This window comes from Oncorhynchus gorbuscha, linkage group LG14 (genome assembly GCF_021184085.1).
Source record: "Oncorhynchus gorbuscha isolate QuinsamMale2020 ecotype Even-year linkage group LG14, OgorEven_v1.0, whole genome shotgun sequence".
NCBI lineage: Eukaryota > Metazoa > Chordata > Actinopteri > Salmoniformes > Salmonidae > Oncorhynchus > Oncorhynchus gorbuscha.
The window spans coordinates 26,300,826-26,328,597 of NC_060186.1; the positions used below are offsets into that span (position 1 = coordinate 26,300,826).

Below are 27,772 nucleotides of genomic sequence, written 5' to 3' on the forward strand. Positions count from 1 at the left end.
GCACACACACACAAACACACACACAAGCACACACACAAGCACACACACACACAAGCACACACACACATTACATTACATTTACATTTAAGTCATTTAGCAGACGCTCTTATCCAGAGCGACTTACAGTCACACACACAAGCTCACACACACACACACACACACACACACACACACACACACACACACACACACACACACACACACACACACACACACACACACACACACACACACACACACACACACACACACACACACACACACACACACACACACACACACACACACACACACACACACACACACACACACACACACACACACACACACACACACACACACAAGCACACACACACAGGTCAACTAGTGCTACGCCCAGCAGGTGAGGAGTGACTGGCTGGAGGAGGGAGGTATATACAGTACCTGGTAGAATATTTCAGACACACACAGCTGGCCTCTGGCAGTCAGCTAGGCTCCAGCCCCAGCAAGCCTAACTCTTAGATCAGAAGGCTTCAGACACGTTAGCTACAGTACAATATTGTTGTAGGCCCTCTGGCTAATGTCTCAATCTATAGGAGTTTGGAAAAGGTATGACTCTAGCATTATGTTCAGGGAAAAGAGAGAAAACGGGGGGGGGGGGATTCCACGTTATCCAATGCCCAGGTGAAGTTCGTCATCATGGCCTCCCGAGTGGCCCAACGGGCTAAGGCCCTGCATCGCAGTGCTAGAGGCATCACTACAGACCAGGGTTCCATCCTGGGCTGTATCGCAGCCGGCCGCGACTGGGAGACCCATGAGGCGGCGCACAATTGGCCCAGGGTCGTCCGTGTTAGGGGAGGGTTTGGCCGGCAAGGAAGTCCTTTTCCCATCGTGTTCCTGTGGCGGGCTGGGGCGCAGTGCACGCGGACACGGTCGCCAGGTGTACGGTGTTTCCCCCGACACATTGGTGCGGCTGGCTTCTGGGTTAAGCGAGCAGTGCGTCACTAAGCAGTGCGGCTTGGCAGGGTCGTGTTTCGGCCTTCGTCTCTCCCAAGTCCCTACGGGAGTTGCAGCGATGGGACAAGACTGTAACTACCAATTTGAATATCACGAAATTGGGGAGGAAAAAGGGGTATAAAGTAGAATAAAAAAATGAATTTCGTCATCAGTTCTTCTGCAGCTCTACAGTAAGTTGAAAGGCTCCAAGGTGATTCCACCCAGCTGTGTAACTAACCTGTGTTTGGCCTGCTCTCTGATGTAGGGGTGACTCTGGCCAGAAGCACAGTGTATCGTCAGGGACAGCTAAAGCAGGACACACTGACCTGGACGGACCTCTGTTCCACAGGAACGGCGCTAAAGGAGGAGACGGTAAGCCGTGATCTGATTCAAAACTCCGTCAAACTGTCCTTGTTAGAAGAGTTGATGGAGATGCTGTGTCGTCTTCACAGCAGTGAGCTGTGTGTCTGCATACTGTGTTCAAGTGTTGCTCTTTCTCTCCCTTTTGCCTTTTGGTCTGCCTCTCTTTTTTCTCTCTCTCTCAGACTCGGACTCGGACAGTGAGTTGTCTGTAGACGAACACAGCTCGTCCTTTGCCTCGTCTCACTCTTCGGACAGTGAAGATGATGACATGGACATCAAGCCCAAGTGGAACAACGAGAGACCGCCTCTACACAGCACACCTAAAGGGTCCAGCATCAAAGGTAGCCGTCCATTTCTCATCCAAAACACCCCTCACCCTAACCGGGAACCTATCAGTTACCCGGAACGTCCATGGTCTCACTGCTCAGAAAGCACTGCAGTTTCTCTCATTTAGCTTTTTATTCATTCTTAATGACTCACTGATAAGATGACACAAGTATTAGAATTAGAGCTGGATTATAGTGCATTATACCGTGTTCTCAACAGTGTTATCAACATGATTTATTATTGTGCTGTGGTGTGGTAGGTACTACCTACAACCAAAATAATGATTGGCTCATGTTTCTTCTTCCTCTGACCCCAGTGGAAGCAGTGTCCAATCATGTGAGGCCTCACTGGCCCAAGGAGGCGATGATAGCCAGTGACAGCGAGGATCCTGGGGGTGCAGAACGTCTGAGGGTGGAGACCAAGGTGAACGTGGAGCTGCACCAGGAGAACAAACACAACCACGTAGGAGAGACACCCCAGGACAGGGAGACCCCCACTAGGGAGAATGGACCTCTCAGTCTGTCCTCCAATGGGCCTCCCAGCCTGGGCCCCCACCAGCCTGAGCCCAAGAAGGGTGAGAGATGTAGACAATTTCATCTTTTATTTGTTTCTTTTTTTGTTGGTGGGTTGGTTTGTTCATTCAATCATTCATCCAAGCATACACTACATTGGCCCTGTGACTGAGTCTTCATGGATTTGTGAAAGCTTTGTTATTACACCTAAAACAAATGTCAGAAGATTCTGTATTTTTCCATCTCAGGCATCCTGAAGAACAAGATCACGTACCCTCCTCCCTTGACCGACAAGAACATGAAGAACCGACTGCGAGAGAAGCTGAGTGACTACAACCCTCCCACCATCTCTTCCTCCATCCCTCCACCCATCATCCCTCCGTCCAAGACCCCCTCCGTGGCCTCCAACGACGGGGTGCACCCTGTATCTGTGGGCAACAGCGCAATCATCAAGCCGCCGCTTGCCCCACGGCCACAAGTACCACAGAATGGGGGCGTGGCTATGAGCATGAAGGCGATGACGACCAACGGAGGCCACGAATCAGACTCGGAGTGAGTGGGTAGTCGTGTGATGATGATGCCATAGTGTAATTCTTGTGTGTGGTGTTTTTCAATGGAACAGACAATGTAGTGTCACTCAGCGTAAAGTAATGAATGATTCCTTTTTGCCTAAATAGTGAAGGATGAAGATTAGTTTTTTATATCAGATTGCTTCTGAATGGTATTTCATTATCGACACTTTAATGACATGTATCTGCTGACCTGCATGTATTAGGTGAAGTTTTTACACGAGGACATATTTCGCTATTGTCTATATGTACAGTATGAATGAAAGTTCCCATCCCACATATGAATGCTGCACGTGGTTGTACACTGTCTAGTGGTGTTAGCCTGCATCCCTACCTGCACACATCTAACCCAGCATGTCTCCCCTCCCTCTATCCTCCCCTCACTCCCTCTATCCTTCCCTCCCTCCCTCAATCCTTCCCTCCCCTCCCTCTATCCTCCCCTCCCTCTATCCTTCCCTCCATCCTTCCCTCCCCTCCCTCTATTTTTCCCTCCCTCCCCTCCCTTTATCCTTCCCTCCCTTTATCCTTCCCTCCCTCTATCCTTCCCTCCCTCCCTCTCCTCCCTCTATCCTTCCCTCCCTCCCCTCCCTCTATCCTTCCCTCCCTCCCCTCCCTCTATCTTTCCCTCCCTCCCTCCCCTCCCTCTATCCTTCCCTCCCTCTATCCTTCCCTCCCTCTATCCTTCCCTCCCTCTATCCTTCCCTCCCTCTATCCTTCCCTCCCTCCCCTCCCTCTATCTTTCCCTCCCTCCCCTCCCTCTATCATTCCCTCCCTCCCTCCCTCCCGTCCCTCTATCCTTCCCTCCCTCCCTCCCGTCCCTTATCCTTCCCTCCCCTCCCTCTATCCTTCCCTCCCTCCCTCTCCTTCCCTCCTTCCCTCCCTCCCCTCCCTCTATCCTTCCCTCCCTCCCTCCCTCTATCCTTCCCTCCCTCCCCTCCCTCTATCCTTCCATCCCTCCCCTCCCTCCCTCCCTCCCTCCCCTCCCTCTATCCTTCCCTCCATCCCTCCCTCCCTCCCTCCCTCCCCTCCCTCTATCCTTCCTCCATCCCCTCCCTCTATCCTTCCCTCCCTCCCCTCCCTCTATCCTTCTCTCCCTCCCTCCCCTCCCTCTATCCTTCTCTCCCTCCCTCCCCTCCCTCTATCCTTCCCTCCCTCCCCCCCTCTATCCGTCCCTCCCTCCCCTCCCTCTATCCGTCCCTCCCTCCCCTCCCTCCCTCCCCTCCCTCTATCCTTCCTCCATCCCCTCCCTCTATCCTTCCCTCCTCCCCTCCCTCTATCCTTCTCTCCCTCCCTCCCCTCCCTCTATCCTTCTCTCCCTCCCTCCCCTCCCTCTATCCTTCTCTCCCTCCCCTCCCTCTATCCTTCCCTCCCTCCCCTCCCTCTATCCTTCCCTCCCTCCCCTCCCTCTATCCTTCCCTCCCTCCCTCCCCTCCCTCTATTCTTCCCTCCCTCCCCTCCCTCTATCCTTCCCCCCCACCCTCCCCTCCCTCTATCCTTCCCACCCTCCCCTCCCTCTATCCTTCCCCCCACCCTCCCCTCCCTCTATCCTTCCCTCCCTCCCTCCCCTCCCTCTATCCTTCCCTCCCTCCCCTCCCTCTATCCTTCCCCCCTCCCTCCCCTCCCTCTATCCTTCCCCCCCCCCCCTCCCCTCCCTCTATCCTTCCCTCCCTCCCTCCCCCTCCCTCCCCTCCCTCTATCCTTCCCTCCCTCCCTCCCCTCCCTCTATCCTTCCCTCCCTCCCCTCCCTCTATCCTTCCTCCATCCCCTCCCTCTATCCTTCCTCCATCCCTCCCCTCCCTCTATCCTTCCTCCATCCCTCTATCCTTCTCTCCCTCCCCTCCCTCTATCCTTCTCTCCCTCCCCTCCCTCTATCCTTCTCTCCCTCCCCTCCCTCTATCCTTCCCTCCCCCCTCCCCTCCCTCTATCCTTCCCCTCCCCTCCCTCTATCCTTCCCTCCCCTCCCTCTATCCTTCCCTCCCCTCCCTCTATCCTTCCCTCCCCCTATCCTTCCCTCCCTCTATCCTTCCCTCCCTCTATCCTTCCCTCCCTCCCCTCCCTCTATCTTTCCCTCCCTCCCCTCCCTCTATCATTCCCTCCCTCCCTCCTCCCTCCCGTCCCTCTATCCTTCCCTCCCTCCCCCCGTCCCTTTATCCTTCCCTCCCCCTCCCTCTATCCTTCCCTCCCTCCCCTCCCTCTCCTTCCCTCCTTCCCTCCCTCCCCTCCCTCTATCCTTCCCTCCCTCCCTCCCTCTATCCTTCCCTCCCTCCCTCCCTCTATCCTTCCATCCCTCCCTCCCTCCCTCCCTCCTCCCCTCCCTCCCTCCCTCCCCTCCCTCTATCCTTCCCTCCATCCCTCCCTCCCTCCCTCCCCTCCCTCTATCCTTCCTCCATCCCCTCCCTCTATCCTTCCCTCCCTCCCCTCCCTCTATCCTTCTCTCCCTCCCTCCCCTCCCTCTATCCTTCCCTCCATCCCTCCCCTCCTCCCTCCCCTCCCTCTATCTTTCCCTCCCTCCCCTCCCTCTATCATTCCCTCCCTCCCTCCCCTCCCTCCCGTCCCTCTATCCTTCCCTCCCTCCCTCCCGTCCCTTTATCCTTCCTCCCCTCCCCTCCCTCTATCCTTCCCTCCCTCCCCTCCCTCTCCTTCCCTCCTTCCCTCCCTCCCCTCCCTCTATCCTTCCCTCCCTCCCTCCCTCCCTCCCTCCCTCTATCCTTCCTCCATCCCCTCCCTCTATCCTTCCCTCCCCCTCCCTCTATCCTTCTCCCTCCCTCCCCTCCCTCTATCCTTCTCTCCCTCCCTCCCCTCCCTCTATCCTTCTCTCCCTCCCCTCCCTCTATCCTTCCCTCCCCCCTCCCTCTATCCTTCCCTCCCTCCCCTCCCCCCTCTATCCTTCCCTCCCTCCCTCCCCTCCCTCTATTCTTCCCTCCCTCCCCTCCCTCTATCCTTCCCTCCCACCCTCCCCTCCCTCTATCCTTCCCACCCTCCCCTCCCTCTATCCTTCCCCCCACCCTCCCCTCCCTCTATCCTTCCCTCCCTCCCTCCCCTCCCTCTATCCTTCCCTCCCTCCCCTCCCTCTATCCTTCCCTCCCTCCCTCCCCTCCCTCTATCCTTCCCTCCCTCCCTCCCCTCCCTCTATCCTTCCCTCCCTCCCTCCCCTCCCTCTATCCTTCCCTCCCTCCCCTCCCTCTATCCTTCCTCCATCCCCTCCCTCTATCCTTCCTCCATCCCTCTCCTCCCTCTATCCTTCCTCCATCCCTCCCCTCCCTCTATCCTTCCTCCATCCCTCTATCCTTCTCTCCCTCCCCTCCCTCTATCCTCTCTCCCTCCCCTCCCTCTATCCTTCTCTCCCTCCCCTCCCTCTATCCTTCCCTCCCTCCCTCCCCTCCCTCTATCCTTCCCCTCCCCTCCCTCTATCCTTCCCTCCCCCTCCCTCTATCCTTCCCTCCCTCCCTCTATCCTTCCCTCCCTCCCTCCCCTCCCTCTATCTATCCTTCCCTCCCTCCCCTCCCTCTATCTTTCCCTCCCTCCCCTCCCTCTATCCTTCCCTCCCCTATCCTTCCCTCCCTCTATCCTTCCCTCCCTCCCTCTCCTCCCTCTATCCTTCCCTCCCTCCCCTCCCTCTATCTTTCCCTCCCTCCCCTCCTTCCCTCCCTCTATCCTTCCCTCCCTCTATCCTTCCCTCCCTCCCCTCCCTCTATCCTTCTCTCCCTCCCTCCCCCCTCCCTCTATCCTTCTCTCCCTCCCTCCCCTCCCTCTATCCTTCCCTCCCTCCCCCCCCCTCTATCCTTCCCTCCCTCCCCTCCCTCTATTCTTCCCTCCCTCCCCTCCCTCTATTCTTCCCTCCCTCCCCTCCCTCTATTCTTCCCCCACCCTCCCCTCCCTCTATCCTTCCCCCCCACCCTCCCCTCCCTCTATCCTTCCCCCCACCCTCCCCTCCCTCTATCCTTCCCCCCACCCTCCCCTCCCTCTATCCTTCCCTCCCTCCCTCCCCTCCCTCTATCCTTCCTCCATCCCCTCCCTCTATCCTTCCTCCATCCCTCCCCTCCCTCCATCCCTCCCCTCCCTCTATCCTTCCTCCATCCCTCTATCATTCTCTCCCTCCCCTCCCACTATCATTCTCTCCCTCCCCTCCCTCTATCCTTCTCTCCCTCCCCTCCCTCTATCCTTCCCTCCCTCCCTCCCTCTATCCTTCCTCCCTCCCCCCTCCCCTCTATCCTTCCCTCCCCTCCCTCTATCCATCCCTCCCCTCCCTCTATCCTTCCCTCCATCCCTCCCCTCCCTCTATCCTTCCCTCCCTCCCCCTCCCTCTATCCTTCCCTCCCTCCCCTCCCTCTATCCTTCCTCCCTCCCCTCCCTCTATCCTTCCTCCCCCCCCCTCCCTCTATCCTTCCTCCCCTCCCCTCCCTCTATCCTTCCTCCCCTCCCCTCCCTCTATCCTTCCTCCATCCCCTCCCTCTATCCTTCCTCCATCCCCTCCCTCTATCCTTCCTCCATCCCCTCCCTCTATCCTTCCTCCATCCCTCCCCTCCCTCTATCCTTCCTCCATCCCTCCCCTCCCTCTATCCTTCCTCCATCCCTCCCCTCCCTTTATCCTTCCTCCATCCCTCCCCTCCCTCTATCCTTCTCATCCCTCCCCTCCCTCTATCCTTCTCTCCTCCCTCCCCTCCCTCTATCCTTCTCTCCCTCCCCTCCCTCTATCCTTCTCTCCCTCCCCTCCCTCTATCCTTCTCTCCCTCCCCTCCCTCTATCCTTTCTCTCCTCCCTCCCCTCCCCTCCCTCTATCCTTCCCTCCCCTCCCTCTATCCTTCCCTCCATCCCTCCCCTCCCTCTATCCTTCCCTCCATCCCTCCCCTCCCTCTATCCTTCCCTCCATCCCTCCCCTCCCTCTATCCTTCCCTCCATCCCTCCCCTCCCTCTATCCTTCCCTCCCTCCCTCTATCCTTCTCCATCCCTCCCTCCCCTCCCTCTATCCTTCCCTCCATCCCTCCCCTCCCTCTATCCTTCACTCATCCTCCCCTCCCTCTATCCTTCCCTCCATCCCTCCCCTCCCTCTATCCTTCCATCCCTCCCTCTATCCTTCCCTCCATCCCTCCCCTCCCTCTATCCTTCCCTCCATCCCTCCCCTCCCTCTATCCTTCCCTCCCTCCCTCCCTCCCCTCCTTCTATCCTTCCCTCCCTCCCTCCCTCCCCTCCTCTATCCTTCCCTCCCTCCCTCCCCTCCCTCTATCCTTCTCTCCCTCCCCTCCCTCTATCCTTCTCTCCCTCCCTCCCCTCCTTCCTCCCTCTATCCTTCCCCTCCTCCCTCTATCCATCCCTCCCCTCCCTCTATCCTTCCCTCCATCCCTCCCCTCCCTCTATCCTTCCCTCCCTCCCTCTATCCTTCCCTCCATCCCTCCCCTCCCTCTATCCTTCTCCATCCCTCCCTCCCTCTATCCTTCCCTCCCTCTATCCTTCCCTCCCTCTATCCTTCCCTCCCTCTATCCTTCTCCTCTCCCTCTATCCTTCCCTCCCTCTATCCTTCCCTCCATCCCTCCCCTCCCTCTATCCTTCCCTCCCTCCCTCCCCTCCCTCTATCCTCCCTCCCTCCCTCCCCTCCCTCTATCCCTCCCTCCCTCCCTCCCTCCCTTCCCTCCCTCCCTCTATCCTTCCCCTCCCTCCCTCCCTCCCTCCCTCCCTCCCTCCCTCCCTTCCCTCCCTCCCTCCCTCTATCCTTCCCTCCCTCCCCTCCCTCTATCCTTCCCTCCCTCCCTCCCCTCCCTCTATCCTTCCCTCCCTCCCTCTCCTCCCTCTATCCTTCCCTCCCTCCCTCTCCTCCCTCTATCCTTCCCTCCCCTCCCTCTATCCTTCCCTCCATCCCTCCCCTCCCTCTATCCTTCCCTCCATCCCTTTCTCTCTCTCCCCGGAACAGCGGCAGTAATGAAACTTCAATCTGACCCAGCAGGAAAACCAGAGTCTCTCTGCCCTTATGAGAGGAGCAAAGATGACCTCTCTCTGGAGTAGAGGAGAGTAAAGGAAGAAGAGAAGAAAGGACAATGAAAAGGAAAAGAGGAGAAAACAAGAGAGTAAAGGAGAAAAGAGGTGGGAAAAGGATAGGCATAAAGAAAAAGAGAAGGCTTCATGCCTATGTGCAATGGAGAAGTGACCTCTCACCCTTGACCTCTCACCTTCATCTCCTAAGGAGAGCAGTATTCCTTCAGAGCCACACCTGCCGAACTAAAGACAAGGGAATGTATGTGTCAGACTAAACCAAGTAAAGGAGGAGGTCCTACCTACAGGACTAATGGAACCTCCTGTGCCAAACCACTAAAGAGGAGGTGAAGAAAGAGTCCATCCCCCAGAATGAGTGGCTCGCATTGGTTGGACATAGACTCGAGAGCCTCAGGGCTGATACAGACATGGATATATGACCACTGTGTGCTGGTACAGTCAGTTGTAGTCCAGAGAAAGACTTCTAAGACTACAAGTCCCATAGAGGCCAACAGGAAGTTCAGGAGAAACTCAGAGACGTACCATGTGCCCTGTTCCTCCAAGCTACTCATAGAAAGAGGAATTATAGCCTTTCACCCAGTGTGTTTAGAGTGTAATTAATATGTAGATATTTCAACAACAAAAAAATCTATATTTTGTATTTGAACTGTGTCATCATGGATGAGAGGCAAAAATACATGTTTGTAAATTGAAAAGAAAATGCTTTTGTAAAAACAACAATTCTAGAATCCCTTTCTGATTGTGGAGAAATCACACTCTGTTTATAGGACATGTTCTTCTGTGGCTCAGACTAGCAAACCTGTGCCTTATCACTGTGCAAACCATACCCATCCCAATGCCCCCACCCCCAAAAAAAAAAAATGTTTTTTTAGTATTTAAAGAAAACATTTGAACACAGGTCAGCTGCACACACCCATTATTCTGCTTACCAAAGTAGGTAAAGAACCACTTTACCATACCATACATATATGGTATGGAGTCTCTAATGTCAAGCTAACCACTACATAAGTAACACCTTTACAGCACTTCCTATCATGTGATCGGCACTGTACAAAATGTCTTTTTTTTTTGTATGATCAAAGACACTGGAATTGTTTTGTAACATATGTATATTTATTTTTATGGTTTCAAGACACTGGGGGAAAAAATGATGATTGTAACTGTAAAATTAAAGAGGACATGTTGATTTTTCTTTTTAAGCCGTCTGAATTCCGACCTCAGACACATTACAAAAAAAAAAGAAAAGAAATACCCTTGAGGGAGATAAAACGGTGAAATGAGGATAACTGTGAACGAGGTAACGGAGGAAAGAAAAGAGATGTACTTTGAATGGAATTTTTGTTCCTTAAAAAGCTAGTGTAGCTATGTCTTCATTGACTCCCTGTATATCATTACACTGTCCAAGGAATGTATTGTCTCTTTACACCTTGATACTGTCCTGTGCCAGGCACAACTGGGAGTGTATGTCTGGCTGGCTGATGGACTGTCTGCTGTGGGGTCCAAAGTCCAGACAGTGACTGAGGTCCAGGGCTAATCCTTTATGAAACAATGGTGCTTACCGGTCCTGCTGTGTGTGACCCTTCCGGGGTACCGTACTTTCTCTCTCTCACACACACACACACACACACACACACTGTGTTATCCACTTGACAGGGGCAAAGTCAGTGTGTAATAGAAGAGACATTTCTGAAGTGCGTTGAGTTTTTCCTGACACCCTGATAAAGGGTTTAGGTATTTTATCACACTTTCTTAGTCGTTCTCTGACAAATGGCTCAAAGTTTATGGAGTAGGTGACCTGAGGTTTAAGCAATGAGTATTGATGATGACAAGGAGGAGGAGCAGGAATGTGTCCTGATTGAGACCAGACCCTGTATTCACAAAGCGTCTTAGGATAGCTGATCTTGGATCAGTTTTGTATTTTATATCATAATGGGTTATATGGATTTTATTTGACCAGGTAAGTTGACTGAGAACACTTTCTCATTTACCAATGACCTGGGGAATAGTTACAGGGGAGTGGAGATTAATTAGGAGAAGCTGGGGATGATTATGTGGCCATGATGGTATGAGGGCCAGATTGGGAATTTAGCCAGGACACCGGGGTTAACACTCTTACTCTTACGATAAATGCCATGGGATCTTTATTTTTAGTGACCACAGAGAGACAGGACACCTGTTTAACGTCTCATCCGAAAGGTGGCACCCCACACATGGAAATGTCCCCAATCACTGAACTGGGGCATTATAAAAAATATTACCAGAGGAAAGAGTGCCTCCTACTGGCCCTCCAACACCACTTCCAGCAGCATCTGGTCTCCCATCCAGGGACCGACCAGGACCAACCCTGCTTAGCTTCAGAGGACGGGGAGAACCTGAGCCTAGATCAGCACTCCTGCTCTGAGACACCTTGTGAAAACGGGCCCTGACCCAGAAAGAAAACAACGGGTTCCTAGTTATATAGACTTTTAACTATGACCCAGAGTTGTTCCTTACCAAGTGAGGAGGTCAGGGAAACCCCCTGGCCTAAATGGTGACACTCACAGCACCCTTTAAAGGGGCATTTACAGTTGCCAAATACACCTGTGAGTTAATGATATGTACGCATTGATTCTTGAAGAATATAACTTATAAATGCCTCATGAGCTTAGTTCAACTGTCACACTCCACGAGAACCCAAAATATACGCTTGTTTTTCTCCAATGTTTATAAACATTGTAAATTTAAACAAACACTGACTGTATAGCCTCATGCCATGGTTAAAACTATGATGTCGATACCATAGATGGTCAGTCTTTGCATTCGTAGCTCTGTATATGATTTTGAGTGGTTACATTTTTACTGAAACAGGCTGGGAAACCATGTGTTGTTGGTTTCAATTGCTGATTGCCTCTTTAAAGTAAAGCCATGTGTTTTATTAGACATTTGACATCACACATTCTGTTCGTGTACTTTATAACCAACCTAAAAAGCAGGCAGAATTATCCACATTTCAGACCTGAATTCCAAGGCAAGCGCCTCGCCCTTTTCAGCTTTGGGTATTTCAGCTCCAGCGCGACATCGCCTTCGCATGGAGTTGATCAGGCAGTTGATTCTGGTCTGTGGAATGTTGTCCCACTCGTCAATGGCTGTGTGCAAAGTTGTTGGATACTGGCGGGAACTGGAATAAGCTGTCGTACATGTCGATCCAGAGCATCCCAAACATGCTCACTGGTTGGTGAGCATGCAGGCCATGGAAGAACTGGGACATGTTCAGCTTCCAGGAATTGTGTACAGATGAGCTTCCAGGAATTGTGTACAGATGAGCTTCCAGGAATTGTGTACAGATGGGACCTGAGTTGATGGCGGTGGATGAATGGCACAACAATGGGCCTCAGGATCTCGGCAATGTATCTCTGTGCATTCAATTGACATCTATAAAATGCAATTGTGTTCCTTGTCCATAGCTTATGCCAGCCCATACCATAACCCAACATCCATCATGGGACACTGTTCACAACATTGACATTTTAGAGTGACCTTATTGTTCCAAGCACAAGGTGCACCTGTGTGTAATGATCATGCTGTTTAATCCGCTTCTTGATATGCCACACCTGTCAGGTGGATGAATTATCTTGGCAAAGGAGAAAATGCTCACTAACAGGGATGTAAACAAATTTGTGCTCAAAATTTGAGAGAAATACACTTTTTGTGCACATGGAGGGTACTATTTAGCAAAACATTATACAGTAAGCAACTAATATCAACATACTACTCATCCTTTTGAGAAGGCGTAATTAGTCACTTTCCTCTGCTCAGACATTGCGTGCATAAACCAATGGTTGCATGCCACATCATCGACTGACAAGTTTGCTATAAAATATGTGATAAACGGATACGTAAAATACATATTCAGGCGATGCAAGATCTGGTGTGAGTCACCAATGCCTGGGCAGAGGAACGTGCCAATTGAATGTGCAATATATCATCGATTGACAGATTGCTACAACATATGTGGTAAACTGAAACGTAAAATACTTATCCAGGCGTAGTAATACTTGGTTTGCGTCTTCAACGCTAGGGCAGAAGAACGGGCCCATCGAATGCCCAAATTGCGCTTGTTCCCCGTTATTCGTACATTATTCGGATTATCAGCTGTTGTCGAACACACACATATGGGTGTGAAAAACTATTTTCTTCCTCACTCGTGTGCGGTGAATTCTACTAGATGAAAAAACGACGTCAAAGATGATCTGTGATATTGACAAAATAACAGATGTGTGGACTGGAGTCGCATGCCTTGGACTCGAGTTGCAAATATGATGATTTTAGACTCGACTTGACAAAATCAAAAAGACTTGCAACTCAACTTTGACTTTAACACCAATGACTCGTGACTTAACTTGGATTTGGGCCTTTTGACTTGAACGGACTTGATACCCTCCCCAAGCCCAAATATGAAAAATAATGCTATTTAAAAAAACTCTTAATTTAACAGATTACAGTTTGAATCGGACAGCAGCCAATCAAATTGTGCCAGCAGAGAAAAAATGCGCATGGCAGTTTAGAGGACTACAGTGTTGCCAACTTAGCGACTTTGTCGCTATATTTAGTGAGTATTCAGACCCCTCTAGCGACACATTTTCAAAAAAGAGACTAGCGACAAATCTAGCGACTTTTTCTGGTGTTATTGGAGACTGACGCGAAAGCACGTATCGTTCTTACTCTTCTCAACGAGCAGCGGGTGCTGCCGTGGGCCCCACCCATGTCCCAAAGCACTCACAGGCAGCCCAGTCCTCGAGCAGCTGTCCCTCCCAGCTGCAGTCAGAGCAGGAGATGTTCACCCCTCCTCAGACTGCAAATTAATCGTGCATGTGGGAAGCAGCCGCTGGCAGATCCCGCCCTGGCTTACATTAAAAAAATTTTTTTAACCTGAATCAGGGCCAGACTAGGTTATCATAATTTTCTCACATTGCCACTGACAGTTTTTTCTATTGTCTCTTTTTGGTCCATTTAGATTGTATACAAAAAAATGTTATGGTTAAAAATGTTAATGTTTTACTGTGACATGTGGTAGGCTCCTAAGTGGACCATAAGGGTAAAAACCAAACCAAATTAAGAAAACTAAACTAAAAATGTTTTAATACAAATAATAAAAAAATAAGTAACTCTGCCAAAAACTCTGGTTTGGGTCACTTTTGCTGGTCTCAAGCCCCCAATCAAGGAGGGCTGGAATTGTGACAATTAAAAAAACAATAATTGACATAAGAAAGTTCATTTGTTGTTCTAAACATATTTAGGGTGTTTTTTACTCACTTTTTGTCTCTCCCACGACGTTAATCCTCTCTCCTACAGCATCCATCACAATTACATGCACATGGCCAATTATGCAAATTAGGTGATGGCATTATTTAGCGACTTCTAGCGACTTTTTGGACAGCCAATAGCTACTTTCCATACTGAGGAGTTGGCAACACTGCAGAGGAACGTCGGTGGGTGAATTCAGACGGAGCCCTTGGAAAGATGCACCTAATCTTGGCACCTAAAATTGAGCTACAACTGGTAGCTGCTGTTCCTAAAACCATTGACATACGTTAGCCTACTGTAACCCCACACAGGGGTGTGTTAAGATTGGGCGATTGTGTACATGCCTACATCGCCCGATTCCGCCCCATATCGATCCTCGATAGTCGAGGGGGGTGGTGCAGTGCAGGTTTTATCTCCCATCTTTGGGATCTGTATTTTTTTCCACAGACTTTCAGGAAAGTGTTCAAATTGTAGGCCTACTTGAAGTTCAGTAGCAGTTATTTTGATGTACCTTTTAGCAAATGATTGTAACTTTATGGCAGGATTATTTTAGGTTTCTAGAGTATATCTGGAGAGAGAGAGCACTACAATATTTAGTTTTTGTCATATTGATGTCTTTCCCATGGCTACCCATGTATTTCCATGGAGATAAAGCTTATTTGGAAAATAAATATACTGTAGATATTTTTAAAAGCATTCATGATTTGTGTAAATTTAATATACTAACTATTATTCTTGTTAAAATTAAAAATATGAAATGGTATTAAATTTGGTGAAGAGCACATTATGACTTGTCTAGGACTCGAAAGTCAGTTTAGGACTTGAGACCTGACTTGTCGGTCTTGACTTGAGACTTGACTCGGACTTGCCTGTCTTGGCACTTGAGTGCTAAGACTTGAGACTTACTTGTGACTTGTAAAACAATGACTTGGTCCCACCTCTGAAAAATAGCCAAGTGACTTCTCTGACAATGGAAATATACGTCCTCAATTGATTGAAAGCAGGCGAGATCAGGTGGGGCCATTCTAGCCAATGAGAGGGCAGATACTCGTGTGGAACAACAGGCACAGCTTTAGTCCTTTTTCTCAAATGCCACATGCATCCACTTATATCAGTACATTTGTAACAGCCTAAACATTATCAAACTTCTATTCAATCAAATACGCCTCCCCTAATTTGACACGCTCTCATAGACCTCCATACAAAAAAGGGTTTGTCTCATGCGGACAGTTGTGTAAATCCTCTCGCTTTGCCTATTCCTCTCTTTTATTTATTTAACTAGGCAAGTCAGTTAATTAAGAACAAATTCATTTTTACAATGACGGCCTACCCCGGCCAGACCCTAACCATGCTGGGCCAGTTGTGCACTGCCCTATGGGACTCCCAATAACAGCCGGTTGTGATACAGCCTGGAATCGAACCAGGGTCTGTAGTGACACCTCTAGCACTGAAATGCAGTGCCTTAGACCACTGCGCCACTTGGGAGCCTCTCTGATGACATCCGGGCATAGTATAGGCTAATTGATTTTCAAATGTTCTGCCCTGCATACATTGTTTGTAGTTTTCCTCTGGACATTTAGGATTTCCATGTAGGTGAAATCTTGTTTTACAAGTGGAAACCCACTACTCGCTGCATAAAATGCAAATGGTTCAATGACACATTCAATTAGTTTTAGCCAAATTTGTATAGGAATTTCAATTTGAATTAGCTTTTTTATTCTGTAGAATGCCCTGCGTGCTTTCTCAGTTCATTCACTGCCTCATTTAGGTGTCCAGTTGAGCTTATTGTTTTATTGTAGCGTGTGAAGTACTCTATGGGCCTATTGTAACCATCGATGGCCACTAAATTATCACCAGCAGATCTCTTGTTAAACATAAATATGTGCTAAATTCATCCGCACAGCTGATCTCAATTGTAACCATTACCTCATCTCCGCTCCCTAAAAGATAGTGTTACCCTAAAAGCTTGCTACCGAAGTATTTCAAGATATGTTTTGCCCTCTGGTGGGTATTATCATCAGGACAACTTTGTCCTACTTTTTGAGCAGTCTCGGAGCGATGTATCTATGAGACAATTATTCCGTACAACTGAAATAAAGTATTTCCTAATTTCATAGGAAAAATAGCCACGGGGGGATGTGCCCCCCAATATTCAGAACAGGTCAATTCGTCCCCTACAATAATTGATTTAAAATCAATGTTCGTTAGCCCCCCCCCCCCCATCCTCATGGCATATTGTGAGGAATGGCATGAGATGAGCTATAAAAAGTACATTTTTCTCTCTGCTCATGGTAAAATATGTAGAATTGCAGGAAATTAGCTTTAAAACGGCAACATTCTTTTAGCCTAATGACAAAATGTTTTGAAATGCAGGAAGTTAGCTGTTTCCCCGCTCAAAAAGTAGTTTTCCGTAAAACTTTTATTTTTTGGGGGGGGGGCTTTGCTTTACCATTATACTTCTCATTTCGTACACTCATTCTTTGTAGGAACACCAGTCAGCCATGACCACTGTCAGTAGCTCAAACACGGAGTTTACCTTGCACTTTCTTCACACACTTGGCTAATCCAACTCCAGTAATAACATCTGCCTCTCTCCCATGGTCCACCTGGGGGCCACACGAGACACTTCTGCTCTGATGAAACCGGTGCACAGTCACAAAGGAATATTTTGGAAATACTTTGTCATTCAACATTCAACGGTGAAACGGGCCTGTAAAAAGCACACATCAAGTAGTCTTCACCTCTTTCACTGGAGTTAATTGTCCAGCTGTGGAGTGGTTCTACGTTTGAATTCTTTGTCCACAGATAAAAATGAAAGATTGTTAAACCAGGAAATGTCAACGAAATGACCAGACTGGTTCTTGCGAATGCTCTGTACTTTAAAGCAACTTAGTTACATACATTCTCCAGTGCTCGTACCTCTGACCATCCATTTAAAATCAACCAGGTGAGTGTTATCCCTTTTAAGCAGCACTGGAATAGAGAATAAACATCTGAAATCCTGTATATTGGCATTTCAAATGACCCCACTACTACTAAAGGTACAGAACCTTCCAGTTAGCCTATACTGACATAGAAAACAGAACATGAATAAAACCACTACTGAAGATTGATAACCTCCAAGTACAACTCCGTTAATGACTTTATACTGAAAGTATAGAGCCTTACAACATCTATAGAGTTGAACTAGTTAAATGTGTCAATTAGCCAGCTAGCTTGGGTGCTTGACTGCCGTTGTAAGATCAGAAGGCTTGGATCAACCGTTCTCTTCAGCCAGCGCGTCCAGTATGTGTTCTGGATTAGCAAACAGACAACGCTCTGAATTCACAAATTACCCAGAGCGCACTCTAACACACCGGAGGAATATTTACGAAGGCACCTGACAGAGTGAGAAGAATGAAGCTTGTACAGGATAAAAAAAATACTCTAAAACATGCATACTGTTTGAAATACTTAAAAACAATGTAACTTTTTGTCCTGAATACAAAAGCATTATGTTTAGAGCAAATCCAACACAACACATCACTGAGTACCTACCACTTCATATTTCAAGCATGGCGGTGACCACATCATGTTATGGGTATGCTTGTAAAGTTGTTTTCATTGCAAGTTTAAAGCATACTGTTAGCTGGCTAGCTAACGTTAGCTGGCTCGCTAGCTAACATTACGTATAGGATCTGTGTAGAAACCATTTGCATTTCTAGTTATAGCCTAATGTTAAAAAAATATAGATAACATTAAATCTAGTTGGGGTGATTACGGGTCATTTATTGGACTCGATAAAGTGGATTTTTGCTACTACATCACTTTTACACTTGACATCTTTGGTTGTTTACTACACGACCTTACTCTGTTTAACACCTGGCCTAACGTGAATACTTAAAGAGATGGGTTGAGCTAAGGCTTAAGAAGGTGAATGATGCTGAATGGGTGTAGACAAAGAAGAGCTATCCAGTAGGTGTACCAAAACATTCAAGGGCCATGTTATGGGTACATCCCTATCCACATGGACGGGACAGTAGTGGAGAAGGTAGTAAGTTTTAAGGTCATCTGCGTACACATCACGGACAAAGTGAATTGGTCCACCCACACAGACAGCGTCGTGAAGAAGGTGCAGCAGCGCCAACCTCAGGAGGCTGAAGAAATTTGGCTTGTCACCAAAAGCAAGCCAAGCCAGCCTGTCGGGCTGTATCACCGCCTGGTATGGCAACTGCTCTGCCCACAACCGTAAGGCTCTCCAGAAGGTAGTGAGGTCTGCACAATGCATCACCAGGGGCAAACTACCTGCCCTCCAGGACACCTACACCACCCGATGTCACGGGAAGGCCATAAAGATTATCAAGGACAACAATCACCCGAGACACTGCCTGTTCACCCCGCTATCATCCAGAAGGCGAGGTCAGTACAGGTGCATCAAAGCTGGGACCGAGAGACAGCTTCTATCTCAAGGCCATCAGACTGTTAAACAGCCATCACTAACCTTGAGTGGCTGCTGCCAACACACTGACTCAACTCCAGCCACTTTAATAATGGAAAAATGTATGAAAAAAATGTAACAATAGCCACTTTAAACAATGCCACTTAATATAAGGTTTACATACCCTACATTACTCATCTCATATGTATATACTGTACTCGATACCATCTACTGCATCTTGCCTATGTCGTTTTGTACCATCAGTCATTCATATATCTTTATGTACATATTCTTCATCCCTTTACACTTGTGTGTATATGGTAGTTGTTGTGAAATTGTTAGGTTAGATTACTCGTTGGATATTACTGCATTTTCGGAACTAGAAGCACAAGCATTTGGCTACACTCGCATGAACATCTGCTAACCATTTGTATGTGATTTGATTTCCAACAGACGCTGGGAGACAAATTCAACATTTCAACATGAGCTTACCAAGATGACATTGAATGTTCCTGAGTGGCTTAGTTACAGTTTTGAAAATCAATGGCAAGACTTGAAAATGGCTGGCTAGCGATGACCAACAACCAACTTGACAGAGTTTAAAGAATTTGTAAAATAATAATGTGTGCAAAGCTGTTAAAGACTTACCCAGAAAGACTCACAATTGTGGTCGCTGCCAAAGGTGATTCTAACACAAATTGATTCAGGGGGTTGAATAAATTATAGCTAATATATAGTATTAGTGTTTTATTTTCCATTAATAAACAACAACAACAAAAATATGTATTTTGTATCGATCGTTGACAAAAATGAATGACAATTAAATCCATTTTATTCCCACTTTGTAACACAACAAAATGTGGTAAAAGTGAATGGGTGTGAATACTTTCTGAAGGTAACCTGTTCTATTATAAGTGGTCTCTTCCATCCTTATGTCAAAGCTGGAAAGAGAGCTGACACCAGAGAAAATTAACTAGTGGACGGACAGGAGAAACATGGATGCCGACACTAAGGTCACCGTCAACCTTCCGAAATTCCCTCTTTCACCTATTTTTTTTTAAAGACATCTCAATAGGTCCAGGGCTTTCCTCTTTTCTTCTATATTGCTTGTCTATTGTTCCTCAAGGGGGAGGCCAATGACAGGAATTATTCCCATCAGACCAACTCCTTCAATGCTCTACTTCTTGAAGTTTGCCAAAAATACATATATTTTGGTATAAAATGTATTTTTTGACCCTTTAGTGTGTGTACTTTACTGTATTTATATTTGGGATATCGCTTTTCAACAGTAAAAGTTTTTTTTAAACGTCACTGGAGGATGTCTTTAAAGTTGAGGACAACCAAGACCATCTGTCTCAACTTGACGTGACTAACATGTTTGACAATGACAAGGCAACCCTGTCTGGGATGAACCGAACAAAAGCTGACGCATGTAGTGGGGTTAATGCGAGGCAAGTCACGTTATCCTAAAAAGAGGAACTACTTCAATGCAGACCACCCCTTACTCTTCTTCACCAGACACAAGACACACTCCATCCTCTTCCTCGGCAGATTTGAGTCTACTACAGAAGCCCTGAAGTCCACCCCACCCCCCCCAAAAAAGAATTGAACTCTTGGAATCATCTCGTCTGAACGACTTACGATCTCGTTGGAACGACTTAGTATCTCATTTTGATTTTTTTTTTTTACTAAGTCATTCCAACAAGATATATAGCAAGGCCACACTTAGCAAGGCACAATTAGTACGAAGTAAGTGGAAATGCTAGAATGAATGGTCTTGCTGAAGCAAGGCACACTAATAAGTACAGTACGCTGTGTGAGGGAAAGTGAGGGAACGTCAGTCAGCCCAGAGACAACAGGCTCTACCTCAGGTGACAGAGCTGGTGTGGGACAAAGACAGTTGAGGATGCGTGCAGGTAGTAATGGGGGGTGTTAAGGATAGAGGTAGTCTTGGGGGCACCTGAGACCAAGAGCTTTAAAAATCTCAAGATGTTGTGCTCTCGAAGTTGTGATTTTAAAAAAATGCACAAAATGTCATAGTGTTTTTCGGTCTGAGATGAACAATCAGCCAATACTCCTTTTATTTCATACTCTTCAGAATCATATGTTCACTGTATAATCACACTCCGTGTGTATCGTTGGGGGTTAAATAGGAGACACTTTAGCCTCCTTGGAAGACTGGCACTGACCTTTCCTCTCTAAATGATCTCTGCCCCACCTGAGTATCTCTCAGGCACTGTTATCATTTTAGTAATTCATCTTCCTGTAGGCGGGCCCATGGTGGCACCACTGGAAGACAGTGCCATACAGCAGATACACAGACTTCAGCAAACTGTCCCCCTTGTCGGCTCAAAAAAGCCCATGACAATGATCCTACACCGCCACCTATTGGTTGTGAAATAGTATCACAACAAGTACATTCTATTGCAGATACATTCATCTCACCTGCCCTGCAACAATAGATACCAGGGCTGATGGGTAGGGGTAAGGGCCCTGATTGAATATCTCTTGGTATGCTCTACTTGTCTTAAATCTGGACTAAGGGCTCCCTTTTAGGATTTTCTCTGGTGTGTGTGAAGTCTAGACTACACACACGCAAACACACGCACAGTTAGTGTCACTGAAATTTTAAAAGTCACCCCTGCCACCTCTCAGCGAGGCGTGTCACCCCTGCCGCCTCTCAGCGAGGCGTGTCACCCCTGCCGCCTCTCAGCGAGGCGTGTCACCCCTGCCGCCTCTCAGCGAGGCGTGTCACCCCTGCCGCCTCTCAGCGAGGCGTGTCACCCCTGCCGCACTCTCAGCGAGGCGTGTCACCCCCGCCTCTCAGCCGCACCCCTGCCGCCTCTCAGCGAGGCGTGTCACCCCTGCCGCACTCTCAGAGGCGTGTCACCCCTGCCGCCCTCAGCCGCACCCTGCCGCCTCTCAGCGAGGCGTGTCACCCCTGCCGCCTCTCAGCGAGGCGTGTCACCCCTGCCGCCTCTCAGCGAGGCGTGTCACCCCTGCCGCACTCTCAGCGAGGCGTGTCACCCCTGCCACCTCTCAGCGAGGCGTGTCAAACATACGCGAGGGGGATCAATCTGGCCCACAGGTGGTTTGAGCTAAAACAAGATGTTAAAAAAGACCAAATGGAAAGTGTCTAGAATGGAGATACATTTATACCATTTCTGACTGTATCCATCTCTCTAAATCACAGAAATTAAAGCTAAACAGTCAGTGACATTGTGTTGGTTCAGGATTATACATTTTTTGGGGGTGGGGGGGTGGGGTATCATTTAAGATGCTCTTTGACGAGGTACTGTTTTAGGTGTTTTCAGAAGATAGGCAGGGACTCGACCTCGTTGAAGCCCGAATGCGGAGTTGGACACCCCTGATCTAAAACTCAACCATCTCTGCACACCAGCCTCTTGACATCTTACAATGTATTTACATTCATTAAGGTTGCCAAGGCAGCAGCTACTCTTCCTGGGGTACAGCAACATTAAGGCAGTTACATTACATGACCAAAAGTATGTGGACACGTGCTCCTCGAATATCTCATTCCAAAATCTTTGTGCAGACCAGTCAAGTTCTTCCACACTGATTTCGACAAACCATTTAAGTATGGACCTCGGTTTGTGGACGAGGGCATTGTCATGCTGAAACAGAGAAGGACTTCCTCCAAACTGTTGCCACAAAGTTGGAAGCACAGAATCGTCTAGAATATCATTGTATGCTGGAGCAGTATTATTTCCCTTCACTGGAACGAGGGTGCATAGCCCGGACCATATGAAAAACAGCCCCAGGACAGTATTCCTCCTCCACCAAACTTTACAGTTGGCACTATGCATTTGGGAAGGTAGCATTCTCCTGGCATCCACCAAACCCAGATTCGTCCATAGGATTACCAGATGGTGAAGTGTGATCCAACGGTGGCGAGCTTTACACCCCCTCCCAGCCGTGTGTGGGTGCTCGGCCATGGAAACCCATTTCATGAAGCTCCCAACGAACAGTTATTGTGCTGATGTTGCTTCCAGTGGCAGTTTGGAACATGGTAGTGAGTGCTGTAACAGACAGACCATTTTTAAGCAGTACGCGCTTCAGCACTCAACTTTGAACGTTTCTTCAAATGCAGTCGCAAAAAACATAATGTGCTATGATGAAACTGGCTCTCATGAAGATCGCCACAGAAAAGGAAGAACCAGAGTTAAGTTAATTCGAGTTACCAGCCTCAGATTGCAGCCCAAATAAATGCTTCATGGAGTTCAAGTAACAGACACATCTCAACATCAACTGTCCATTGGAGACTGTGACTCAGGCCTTCATGGTCAAATTGCTGCAAAGAAACCACTACTAAAGGACTCCAATAAGAAGAAGAGTCTTGCTTGGGCCAAGGAACATCAGCAATGGACAGTATACCGGTGGAAATCTGTTCTTTGGTCTGATGAGTCCAAATTGTTTGTTCTAACCGCCTTATCTTTGTGAGACGAAGAGTAGGTGAACGGAGGATCTCCACATGTGTGTTTCCCACCGTGAAGCGTGGAGGAGGTGTGATGGTGTGGGGGTGCTTTGCTGATGACACTCGTTGTTTAAAAAAAAAATTCAAGACACACATAACCATCATGGCTACCACAGCATTCTGCAGCATTACGCCATCCCATCTGGTTTGCGCTTAGTGGGACTATCATTTGTTTTTCAACAGGACAATGACCCAACACACCTCTAGGCTGAATAAGGGCTAGTTGACCAAGAAGGAGAGTGATGGAGTGCTGCATTAGATGACCTGGCCTCCATAATCACCTGACCTCAACCCAATTGAGATGGTTTGGGAGGAGTTGGACCTCAGAGTGAAGGAAAAGCAGCCAACAAGTGCTCAGCATATGTGGGAACCCCTCCAAGACGGTTGGAAAAGCATTCCAGGAGAAGCTGGTTGAGAGAATGCTAAAGGTATGTAAAGCTGTCATCAAAGCAAAGGGTGGCTATTTGAAGAATCTCAAATATAACATATAATCTCAAATATATTTTTCATATATTTTTGGGGGGTTACTACATGATTCCTTATGTGTTATTTCATTGTTTTGATGTCTTCACTATTATTCTACAATGTAGAACATAGTAAAAACAAAGAAAAAGCCTTGACTAAGAAGGGGTTTCCAATGTTAATGTGGGCTATTTCTAGCACTTCTCTGGGATGCTTGGTTGTTTTTATTGCTTTACTTGGAAGCTTATCAGAAGTAGACATGACAATGTTATTTATGTTTGAGCTGAGAGTGCAGGGTGAGCTTCACACAGTGGACTTCCTACTAGGACAAACCGCCTCAGTGCTAATAGTATAACTCTGGTTCATAGGCACATGATTATCGTATACAATATCTGTATGATCGACAGAGGCATTCAGGGGAGTTAGAGGGACATGAATTAGGCTACTTACATTGTGACTGCCAACCCCACTGGGATAATGTACATTTCCTGCAGCATTACGACAACTCAGCGACACTATGGTAGGGATTATCTGATCTGGGCTTGGGTCATTGATAAGTCATTGTCTCAATGTAGCCTTGAAAAGCGTGGACAGAGTCCAGGAGCCAAGATGATTTATCACAGGGGCCAAGCTTCCTGCCATCAAGGAGCCTCTACACCAGGTGGTGTCAGACGAAGGCCCTAAAAATGGTCAAAAACTCCAGCCATTCTAATCATAGACTGTTCTCTCTGCTACCGCATAGCAAGTGGAACCGGAGCACCAAGTCTAGGTCCAAAAGGCTCTCAACAGCTTCTACCTCCAAGCCATAAGACTCCTGAACAGCTAATCAAATGGCTACCCAGAATATTTGCATTGGCCCCTACCACCCTTTTACGCTGCTGCTATTCTCTGTTTAATATCTATGCATAGTCACTAACTACATAGTCACTACCTACATAGTCACTACCTACATAGTCACTACCTACATAGTCACTACCTACATGTACATATTACCTCAAGTACCTCAACTAACCGGTGACATTGACTCTGTACCAGTACCCCCTGTATATAGCCTCCACATTGACTCTGTACCTTTACCCCCTGTATATAGCCTCCACATTGACTCTGTACCTGTACCCCCTGTATATAGCCTCCACATTGACTCTGTACCTGTACCCCCTGTATATAGCCTTCACATTGTCTCTGTACCAGTACCCCCTGTATATAGCCTCCACATTGACTCTGTACCTGTACCCCCTGTATATAGCCTCCACATTGACTCTGTACCAGTACCCCCTGTATATAGCCTCCACATTGACTCTGTACCAGTACCCCATGTATATAGCCTTCACATTGACTCTGTACCAGTACCCCCTGTATATAGCCTCCACATTGACTCTGTACCAGTAGCCCCTGTATATAGCCTCCACAATGACACTGTACCAGTACCCCCTGTATATAGCCTCAACATTGCTTCTGTACCAGTACCCCCTGTATATAGCCTTCACATTGACTCTGTATCGGTACCCCCTGTATATAGCCTCCACATTGACTCTGTACCACTACCCCCTGTATATAGCCTCCACATTGACTCTGTACCAGTACCCCCTGTATATAGCCTCTACATTGATTCTGTACCTGTACCCCCTGTATATAGCCTCCACATTGACTCTGTATCGGTACCCCCTGTATATAGCCTCCACATTGACTCTGTACCACTACCCCCTGTATATAGCCTCCACATTGACTCTGTACCTGTACCCCCTGTATATAGCCTCCACATTGACTCTGTACCTTTACCCCTGTATATAGCCTCCACATTGACTCTGTACCAGTACCCCCTGTATATAGCCTCCACATTGACTCTGTACCAGTACCCCCTGTATATAGCCTCCACATTGACTCTGTACCAGTACCCCCTGTATATAGCCTCCACATTGACTCTGTACCAGTACCCCCTGTATATAGCCTCCACATTGACTCTGTACCAGTACCCCCTGTGTATAGCCTCCACATTGACTCTGTACCAGTACCTATCAGTGTGGATGACGGATCACCACCTCAAGCTGAACTTCGGCAAGACGGAGCTGCTCTTCCTCCCGGGGAAGGACTGCCCGTTCCATGATCTCGCCATCACGGCTTTACCAAGCAAAGACTTATAGATGACCTGGAGCCAGTGGGTTTGGTGATGAACATAAAGCGAGGGTCAGCCAACGAGAGCATACAGGCCACAGTGGTGGGTAGTATATGGGGCTTTGGGTGACAAAATGACAAATGTTTACAGTCTAACAAGACATAGGTATTTGTAACTGTCCACATGTTCTAAGTCTGAACCGTCCAGAGTAGTGATGCTGGACGGGAGGGCAGGTTCGGGCAGCGATCGGTGGAAGAGCATGAATTTAGTTTTACTTGCATTTATGGGCAGTTGGAGGCCATGGAAGGAGAGTTGTATGGTATTGAATCTCGTCTGGAGGTTAGTTAACACTGTGTCCAAAGAAGGGCCAGAAGTATACAGAATGGTGTCGTCTGCATAGAGGTGTATCAGAGAATCACCAGCAGCAAGAGCGACATCATTGATGTATACAGAGAAAAGAGTTGGCCCGAGAATTGAACCCTGTGATACCCCCATAGAGACTGCCAGAGGTCCAGACAACAGGCCCTCCGATTTGACACACGGAACTCTGTTTGAGAAGATGTTGCTGAACCAGGCAAGGCAGTCATTTGAGAAACCAAGGCTGTTGAGTCTGTCGATAAGAATGTGGTGATTGACAGAGTCGAAAGCCTTGGCCAGGTCGATAAATACGGCTGCACAGTATTGTCTTTTATCGATGGCGGTTATGATATGGTTTGGGACCTTGAGCGTGGCTGAGGTACACCCATGACCAGCTCAGGACCCAGATTCCATAGCGGAAAAGGTACGGTGGGATTCGAAATGGTCGGTGATCTGTTTGTTAACTTGTTTTTCGAAGACCTTAGAAAGGCAGGGTAGGATAGATATAGGTCTGTAACAGTTTGGGTCTGGAGTGTCTCCCTCTTTGAAGAGGGGGAAGACCACGGCAGTTTTCCCAATCTTTGGGGATCGCAAACGATATGAAAGGGAGTTGAATAGGCTAGTAATAGGGGTAGTAATAGGGGTTGCAACAATTTCGGCGGATAATTTTAGAAAGAGAGGGTCCATATTGTCTAGCCAAGCTGATTTGTAGGGGTCCAGATTTTGCAATGCTTTCAGAACATCAACTATCTGGATTTGGGTGATGGAGAAATGGGGAGGCTTGGGCAAGTTGCTGTGGGGGGGGGGGGGGGGGTTGCAGGGCTGTTAATCGGGGTTGGGGTAGCCAGGTGGAAAGCATGGCCAGCCATAGAAAAATGCTTATTGAAATTCTCAATTATTGTGGATTTATCGGTGGGGACAGTGTTTCCTAGCCTCAGTGCAGTGGGCAGCTGGGAGGAAGTTCTCTTATTCTCCATGGACTTTACAGTGTCCCAGATATTTTGGGAGTTTGTGCTACAGGATGCAAATTTCTGTTTGAAAAACTGCCTGTGTATTGGTTCCTAACTTCCCTGAAAAACTTCCCTGAAAAGTTACATATCGTGGGGTCTATTCGATGCTAATGCAGTACGCCACAGGATGTTTTTCTGCTGGTCAATGGCAGTCAGGTCTGGAGAGGGCTATATCTGTTCTTGGTTAAAACAAAAATTGAATGGGGCATGCTTATTTAAGATGGTGAGGAAAGCACTTTTAAAGAATATCCAGGCATCCTCTACTGACGGAATGAAGTCAATATCCTTCTAGGAAACCCGGGCCAGGTCGATTAGAAAGGCCTGTTCGCTGAAGTGTTTTAGGGAGCGTTTGACAGTGATGAGGGGTGGTCGTTTGACCGCAGACCCATTACAGACGCAGGCAATAAGGCAGTGATTGCTGAGATCCTGGTTGAAGACAGCAGAGGTGTATATAGAGGGCAGGTTAATAATAATAATAATAATATATGCCATTTAGCAGACGCTTTTATCCAAAGCGACTTACAGTCATGTGTGCATACATTCTACGTATGGGTTGGTCAGAATGATATCTATGAGGGTGCCCGTGTTTACGGATTTGGAGTTGGACCTGGTAGGTTCATTGATACATTTGTGTGAGATTGAGGGCATCTAGCTTAGATTTAGGACGGCCGGGGTGTTAAGCATGTCCTAGTTTAGGTCACCTAATAGTACGAGCACTGAAGATAGATGGGGGGCAATCAATTTACGTATGGGGTCCGGGCACAGCTGGGGGCAGAATGTGGTCTATAACAAGCGGCAACGGTGAGAGACTTGTTTTTGGAAAGGTTAAAAGTAGAAGCTCAAATTGTTTGGGCACAGACCTGGAAAGTAAGACAGAACTCTGCAGTAGATTGCAACTCCTCCC

The 27,772-nt window shown here is 48.0% G+C and overlaps 1 protein-coding gene across 4 annotated transcripts in view; it reads left to right on the top strand.

Moving 5' to 3' along the window:
• celsr1a (cadherin EGF LAG seven-pass G-type receptor 1a) overlaps positions 1-9,922 on the top strand; it is a 135,030-nt gene extending 125,108 nt beyond the window's left edge. For 2 of the 4 annotated variants that reach the window (XM_046297652.1, XM_046297655.1), the window contains exons 33-37: positions 1,241-1,347; positions 1,521-1,679; positions 1,982-2,239; positions 2,426-2,729; positions 8,682-9,922. In XM_046297652.1, coding sequence (XP_046153608.1) covers positions 1,241-1,347; positions 1,521-1,679; positions 1,982-2,239; positions 2,426-2,729; positions 8,682-8,712 — 859 coding nt within the window. In that variant the 3' untranslated portion in view covers positions 8,713-9,922. Of the gene's footprint in view, positions 1-1,240; positions 1,348-1,520; positions 1,680-1,981; positions 2,240-2,425; positions 2,730-8,651 lie in introns of all 4 variants that reach the window. The other 2 variants (XM_046297656.1, XM_046297653.1) reach the window with 2 other exon arrangements.
• Positions 9,923-27,772: the final 17,850 nt, after the last annotated feature.